The 7568-nt window shown below is 45.0% G+C and overlaps 1 protein-coding gene across 1 annotated transcript in view; it reads right to left on the bottom strand.

The window, feature by feature from the left end:
* Positions 1 to 2707: 2707 nt before the first annotated feature.
* The window catches only part of LOC115113231 (B-cell lymphoma/leukemia 11A-like), a 51473-nt gene continuing 46612 nt past the window's right edge, over positions 2708 to 7568 (bottom strand). Inside the window, 1 exon segment of the mRNA XM_029640639.2 lies at positions 2708 to 7568. This exon segment is cut by the window's right edge and continues 52 nt beyond it. Within this exon segment, the coding sequence (XP_029496499.2) occupies positions 6048 to 7568 (1521 nt within the window). The 3' untranslated portion in view covers positions 2708 to 6047.

The raw sequence follows: 7568 nt of genomic DNA, 5'->3' as shown, positions 1-7568 counted from the left end.
GTGTGTGTGTGTGTGTGTGTGTGTGTGTAGAGTAGAGTAGGTGAGGTCTCTCTATGGGGTCACAAACGAGAGAAAAGCCCTGGTGAGACCCAACTATTGAGACATAGTACAGAAGGGTGTACTTTACGGAATTAGTGAGCATATTGACATAGGGGACAGATAGTGTCTGTTTTGTCTACTTCTTGACTTGGACACAAGGGCTGTCCAAGAGGTCTCTTCTCTGTCTGCATTCCTGTCCCCATTCACTCCTTGAGACACAGGCAGGGAATGGGGGAGGGGTGAAATAAGAATGGAGGAGGGAGCAGTTTCCCCCTTGACCCCCCCCCCAACATTCTCTGCTCTCCCCATCGCCCTCTCTCTCCCCTGCCCCACAGATGCCTAGTCTCCACTTTTATCTGTGGTGTCTGCACCTTGCTTTCCTGGGCTCCTTGTCTATCTATAGACTTAGCAAACAACCCTGGCCAGGACAGGGCCAATAATTACACCAGTCACACCATACACAGAGAGAGAGAGAAGGGGGAAGAGAGGGAGGGGTAAATGTTAAGAAAGAGGTAAAGAGAGAAAGAGGTTGAGAGTAAAAGAAAGGAATAGGAAATGAGAGGTGGATTAGCAAAAGGGCCGATGATAGGGGGAGAGAGGGTACGAGAGAGCGAAGCTATAGGGAGAGAGCTAAAGAGTTGGATTTATGATGTCACATAAGGATGGCCAGTCAAGGCCAGGGACACTGATAAAAAGGTGAACTTTGAACTTTCACTCCATGGCCTGGCAAATCACGGTCCCAGCAAAGAACATAACCAAAAGTGTTGACAAAAGCTGAACATTCATGCTTCACGTGTGTGTGTGTGTGTGTGTGTGTGTGTGTGTGTGTGTGTGTGTGTGTGTGTGTGTGTGTGTGTGTGTGTGTGTGTGTGTGTCACATTGTCTATGAATTATACACATCCCTCTCAGTTGGGTCTGTGTGAGATAGTGGAGGCTATGACTCGCCCCTGATGGCCTTTTTATGAGATAGCCATTACTAAATGGTTATTAAATGTACAGTAAGGATGAAGCACAGTAGCAAATGAATATCCACAATAGCTATCTTGGGATCAATCTGTTTGATTAAGAAAGAATGCCAAAATGACCATGTTGTGGATGTTCCAATTAAGGACTGATCTAGGATCTGCTTACCCTTTCCCAATCCTAGCCTTCACCATAGCAAGGAAAACCCATACACATTGACCATGATTGACCTTAGAACAGCAGTTAGAGTCCACCTCGTACTAAGCTTGATGTCTCTGCCGTGTGTCCATTATTCAGTGTTTGTGTAGAGTAATTGTCAGTGAGTGGCTTTTAAGTAGCATTTACTTTGTGTCCATCCCCACTATACCACAGTGGTCAGACTCGTGTAGGCTGCTGTACAGGGTAGATACATTTACAGACGCCAAGCACGGTAATGTGCAATATAGCCACAGGCATGCACACACTCATGCACACGAGCACGCACACACACATGCACTTTGGCCGAGATCCATTCAGCAACGCTCCCAGGCCAAATAACAAAACCACCTGTGAAAACACGCTTTCTCAAGTCTTTGGAGAATCTTCAACTGTAAAACACTGGCGGGAGAAAAATCCACGGGCGTTTATAGGGACTGCGGGTCATGCTTGTATAGATTTTATAACAGTGAGTCAGTGACAAATGCATTATGATTTTCACATAAACCAGTTTCGGGAGCCCCAGTAAAGCTGAAAAGGCCTAAATGCTTCCTGAGTTTATAACACAGTTAATTTATCATAGAGAGAGAGAGAGAGAGAGAGAGAGAGAGAGAGAGAGAGAGAGAGAGAGGGGGAGGGAGAGGGGGAGAGAAGAGGGAGAGAGAGAGAGAGAGAGGAGAGAAGAGAGGAGAGAGAGAGAGGGAGAGGGGAGAGAAGAGGGAGAGAGAGAGGGGAGGAGGGAGAGGAGGGGAGAGAGAGGGAGAGAGAGAGAGAGAGAGAGAGAGAGAGAGAGAGAGAGAGAGAGAGAGAGAAAATGCAGCTGATTTGTTTTATTTGCCTGGCTGGCTCTGCCGGAGGCCAGTCGCATTGTTCAACAAGGAGAAAATAGACGCCTGCTGCTGCTACGGCTCCAGAGGTGGGGAATCAAAAAATGTGCACTGAAAAAGGTGCTGTGATGCTCCGTGGCTCAGGTGTCACCGCCTGGCTCACACAAAACAGGGCCTCAAAACAAGTGGCTGTGGTTTGTGAAGAACAAAACACACACTTGTCATTCTTATGAAGAACGAAACACACTCGTCATTCTTATGAAGATGGCTTTTTCTAATACACTGAGTGAGCGTTATTGGATGAACACAGCTGCCAGGTGTCTCTCCTACAAGGGGGGTCTAATGTCTGAGTTAATGCTTTAATGCTTTTGAATAGATCTGAGTAAACAGAGAGAGGTAATGATATTTAAGTAAACGTGGGTGAGCTCAAACAAAGAAAGCGTGGGTAGTGCCAATGGTGTTTGGGGTGGCGGTGGCAAGTAGTTCAACAAAAGGGAGGGATGAGAGGGAGGGAGGGCGGGGACACTGTCAGCACTCTAAGACGCTTGCGCCCCACTGAGGAGTGACACGTATGTAACATGTATGTGCTCAGAGTTAGCATGCAAACTGTCAACAGCCACGCCACTAAAGCTGCTCTAGATATGAACACACACGCACATGGACGCACACACACAAACAACAAATTTATACTTTCGGTTTTTTTTTTTATTAATTGTTTTTCAATAAAGGGACAAAATGGGTGTGTGAACAGGATAATGCAGACAACTGCCAGAAAACAAAGACAGTGGTTTCCCCAATACAACTGAACAGAGATCAGAAACAAATACAAAATAAAATGAAAAAAAAGTTTGTCCAATGACCTTCGGCCAATCTTTAAAAAGTAAAGAAATAATATTATAACAAAAAAAGATCCCTTCCATGTCTCTATTTTAAACAGAGCATATAGGTAATAATAAATAGCAACTCCCATAGTAAAAGATAAAGTTCAAGTTCAAGTTACAACAAACAGCTCTCAGAACAAGAATAGAAAAGGCTGATAACAAAATATTCCGCATTGCCATTTACAAAAAAGGCTCAACTCAAGCAGGCTTCTCCGCGTCTCCAATTCATTTTCATTTTTAAATATGCTTTGCATATGAAAGTATACCCAATCTAAATATAAAGCACCATTTAGTATTTGGCAATGAAAAATAAAACTGCAAAACATAGATTTTTTTTTTAATTCATTTATTCTGACGCTTTTTTAAAAATCGATGTACTGCATATGAAGTAATTTTTTTTTCTTAAGATGTTGGAATGTAGTCAGGTGGGATAGGTGAGAAAGACAGAAGCACAAGAACAGGACAGCCCGACGTCAGCTTGCATCACTGCATACAGAATGGCAGCAGTGGGAGGAGGTCCAAACCAAACTAAAAAAGATATGTACAACCTGTGAGCAGGAACCAGCACAGCGTGGCAGCCATTTTATGGCCCACTGCGCTCAATGTCACATACTTATTTTTTTAAATTGGGTTTTATTCAATGTTTTAAACATACAAATCATTTGCACTATATTATCCTGCCAAATTAAAAAAATAAACCGTGGCAGCTTGTTTTGTTTTTTTTTACTACCAAAAAAGGTACGTAAATACCTGTAGAGAGAACAAGCAACAGTTAAAAATACGAGCCTCAATATAAATACTATAGTGCCTACTCTATGTGAACATTGAATTCAAATACCATTCTAGAAATACAGAAAAAGAAGACCATAAGTGTGTTTAAGCATTGGAATTGACATGAGTGTGCATCTTCCTATATTTAAGTTCTCTATTATATATTCATATATCATCTTTAAACCTTTCCCCAATGCAAATTTTATTCAACCTGAAGAGCCGCGAAGAGCCAAGGCAAAATAAAAAGTCACAGTTTTTATTCTCCATTTTATATATACTGTGATCGAGTCTTGAAAACCACCAAGACAGAGAGGAAAAGAGAAACAACAACAAACTTAAATACAGTTTCCCCTAAAGATAATGAAGTGTTATTTAAAAAATAAAAATAAAACATTTTAATATTTATACAAAAAAAAAAGATTTGTACAAAACAAACAAATCTTGCAGTGTGAGCAGCAAGTTTGTGATCTAGCTGAGTGAGCTTTTACCCAGTCGCAGCACTGAATGCTTTGCTGGCGTTTCCTGGGGTTAAACAACAAAGGTCAGAGGTGGTCAAACGTGAAGGATGAGGGTCAAGGATGGAGTGGCTGGCAACAGATTCTGTATTCATCACTATGTAAAACAATGGAACCCCCTAGCCATCAGTCAGCATTTTAGCAAGTTTTCCCTTAAGCGTATACCTGTAAACTGGGAAAATTGAACAGTGCACTTCTTTTTTGTCCTTTAAATGACAGTCTAACTTTAGACTTGACCGCTATACAGACGTTGTACCAACGTTAAACAATGTTAGAGTATCTGTACAGTGTCTGAGGCAGCGTGACAAGTGCTATTTCACCATCAACCGGGGTGGATGTCTGCAACTCAACAAGGAAAAAACTCTCCTTTCACGTCAACACAAACAGCAAACAGTATAAAACAGAAAGAAAACAAAAGTACCTCTGCCTTCTATTACAAACCTATGTATGATTATTTTGTCTAATCTCCACTCTTTCTTTTCAAGAGCCCTGGCATGAGTACAATGGCCTTTCTTAAATAAAATTGTTCTTCCTTTCAAGTTTAGGCAATTCATAGTTAATCATCACTGATGGATAGAAGGTTTAAATGTATTGTAAAAAAAAGAAAGCCCCCCCAAAACACTCCATTCTGTTAGCTTCTAATTCTGTGTAACTTTTTTGACTAGCTTGTATTCACTCGAATGCCCTCATATTGTAGGGTGTGCTGGGAGATTCCACTCTGAAATATCCAAGCAGCATCACAAGTTTGTGCTACCGTAGATACATGTCAACGCTCGGGTCTTCACAAAATGTTAAAAGTCCCGCGAATTTAGGATTGTACATTTACAGAGTACCTTTGTGTTCAGTACCTCCGCACCAGAAATAAAATATACAAACAATTCAGTTATACACAATACTGCCTGTACCGTGCCTGCTGAAAATGTAAAGACACTATAATACATGAAATAGGTAGCTAAATGATGATTAACCAGAATTCTCCAAAGTATCTGTATTGGTATTATCAGTTAATCTTGTAAGTCACAGTCGACTTTAGCAGTCAGGTACTTGATGCAAGAACCTTTACTCGGGGTGGATTCAACCCGTGTCCAGTATACAGCCGTGACCCCAAAGCTTATAGCAGATAGGAAGATTATTAACCAATGCAGTTTCAAGATATTTAAAGGCACACTTTTTTTGTTGTTTGTTTTACCAAATGATAAATTCAAATATTAACACGTCCTCATCTTTTTGTTTTGTTTGTTGAAGAAATCTAAAGGCTGCCACTGCTTTTTGTGTTCAGTAATCAAGCCAATTCATAGATTATGTTTTAAACCCCATAGGGACAGAACATCTTTTAGAAAGACGAAGGTTAAGTGCCCAGGTCGTCCAGAGAGGGTTAAGCTGAAGACTGTTCATCCTCCATGTTACAACACAGAGCTGTACATGATATGTGTTACAGAATGTATGCAGCATGGTCACTTCTTTCTTGTCTTTTCTTTTCTTTTTTTTGGAAAATAAAAACCCGAACAAGAAAACAGCAACACATTTTACTCAACAACTAACCAACCAGGGACATTTTCTATTTTTTTTTTAATTAGCCAAAACATACCATGCATGCTGTCTAATTATAAAAAAGAAAATAAAAATGCAGAAAAAAAACAGTACACAACATGTAAATTATTGCACAAGAGAAAGGCTTGAAGTTTTGCGTCAATGCAATAGTATTGCCCCGATACAGATCATGCATTCAAGGAGTAATGGAAACGGGGTGTGCTGGTGCAGAGCACGTTGTCCATCGGACTGGCAAAGGAAGAGGGGAGAATCTACAGGGGACTGGGGAGGGAGGGGGGGGGGACTGATGACAGGGGAAACTCCCACTACTCCGACTTAATTTCGGCACTTAAGGGGCGGTCACTGTGCCATTTTTTCATGTGTTTCTCCAAGGTACTGTACACGCTGAAGGGCATCTGGCAAATCTCACACTTGTACACGTCCTTGCCGATCTGCCCGTGTGTCTTCATGTGGCGTGTGAGCTTGCTGCTCTGGGCGCAGGCGTAGTTGCACAGCTCACACTTGTAGGGCCTCTCGCCCGTGTGGCTGCGCCGGTGCACCGTCAGGTTGCTACAGTTCTTGAAAATCTTGCCACAGTACTCACAGGTGTCGGTGCGCCTGCTGCCGTCCTTGGAGCCAGGACGAGTCAGCGGAGCCCCCAGATGGGGAGTGCTCCCCCCGCTCCCCGTCCCGCTGCGGCCCGACACCCCCCCATCCAGCTCCCCAGGAGGGGTGGAGAAGCGCAGGCTGCCGTTCTCAGACGAGTGCTCCGATGGGGAAGAGGCGAAGGGCGATTGTCTGGAGTCCCCTCCGAAGTTCAGAAAGGGGTCCTTGAGTTGTCGGGAGGCGGCGTAGCCGGCCAGCCACTGGGAGTAGACGTTCTCTGTGTTGGGGATTGTGGGGGTAGGCAGGTCAAACTCCTTCTCCAGCTTAATGCGTTTGGAGAAGGGGCTGAGGGGGCTAGGGCTACCCAGTAGCAGCTTCTTGGAGAGGCCCACCGAGGCTGCTTCGCTGGGGGACGTGCCGCGCCCGTTTATGGCCACGGCCGAAATGTAGCCCCCTTCTCCACGGTCCGACTCCAGTGCCGAGTCCTCGTCACACAGCTGGCGTTGTGTGTGCTCACGGTTGTGGTGGTGTATGTGGTTTTCTTGGTTCAGAGCGCTGCGCTTGTGTGCGTGAAAGGCTTCGCTGAAGTGCTGCATGCTGGCCGCCAACCCCATGCCCTGCATCACCTCAGGCAGTGAGCGAGGGATGGAACCCTCCTCTCCTCCTACCAGGCGAACCCCAACTCCCCCGACCCCAATGCTGCCATTGTTCTCATGGTGCCGCGCTGCCTCCAGACTCAAGCTGAAGTGGTAACTGTTGTTGTTCCTCCTAGCTCCATCCACCTTCTCCTCTTCTTCCTCCTCCCCCTCCTCTTCCTCCTCTTCACCCTCCTCTTCCTCCTCCTCTTCCTCTTCTTCTTCCTCTTCTTCCTCCTCCTCCCCATTCTCCCGGCGCAGGCGGTTGTTCTCACTCTTAAGCTTGGCCACCACTGACTTGAGGGCGCTGCTGGCGCTGCCCATTCGCTCGCTGGTGCCTGGTTCGGGTGAGGAGGCTGCAGAGAGCCCATCTTCCGACTTTTCGGCGTTGGGCGAGCCCGACTTGTGCATGTGCGTCTTCATGTGACGCTTGAGCTTGCTGGCCTGGGTGCAGGCGTGGTCACACAGATTACATTTGTAGGGCTTCTCACCCGTGTGGCTGCGTCGGTGCACAATGAGATTACTCTGGAACTTGAAGCTCTTGCCGCAGAACTCGCACGACTTGGTCTTCAGAGGAGTGGAGGGCTGGGGGCCTGAGGATGGCAG

This window comes from Oncorhynchus nerka, linkage group LG28 (genome assembly GCF_034236695.1).
Source record: "Oncorhynchus nerka isolate Pitt River linkage group LG28, Oner_Uvic_2.0, whole genome shotgun sequence".
In the NCBI taxonomy this organism is placed as follows: domain Eukaryota; kingdom Metazoa; phylum Chordata; class Actinopteri; order Salmoniformes; family Salmonidae; genus Oncorhynchus; species Oncorhynchus nerka.
Note: the sequence above shows the minus strand (reverse complement) of the source record. Positions and strands in the feature narration are given on the sequence as shown.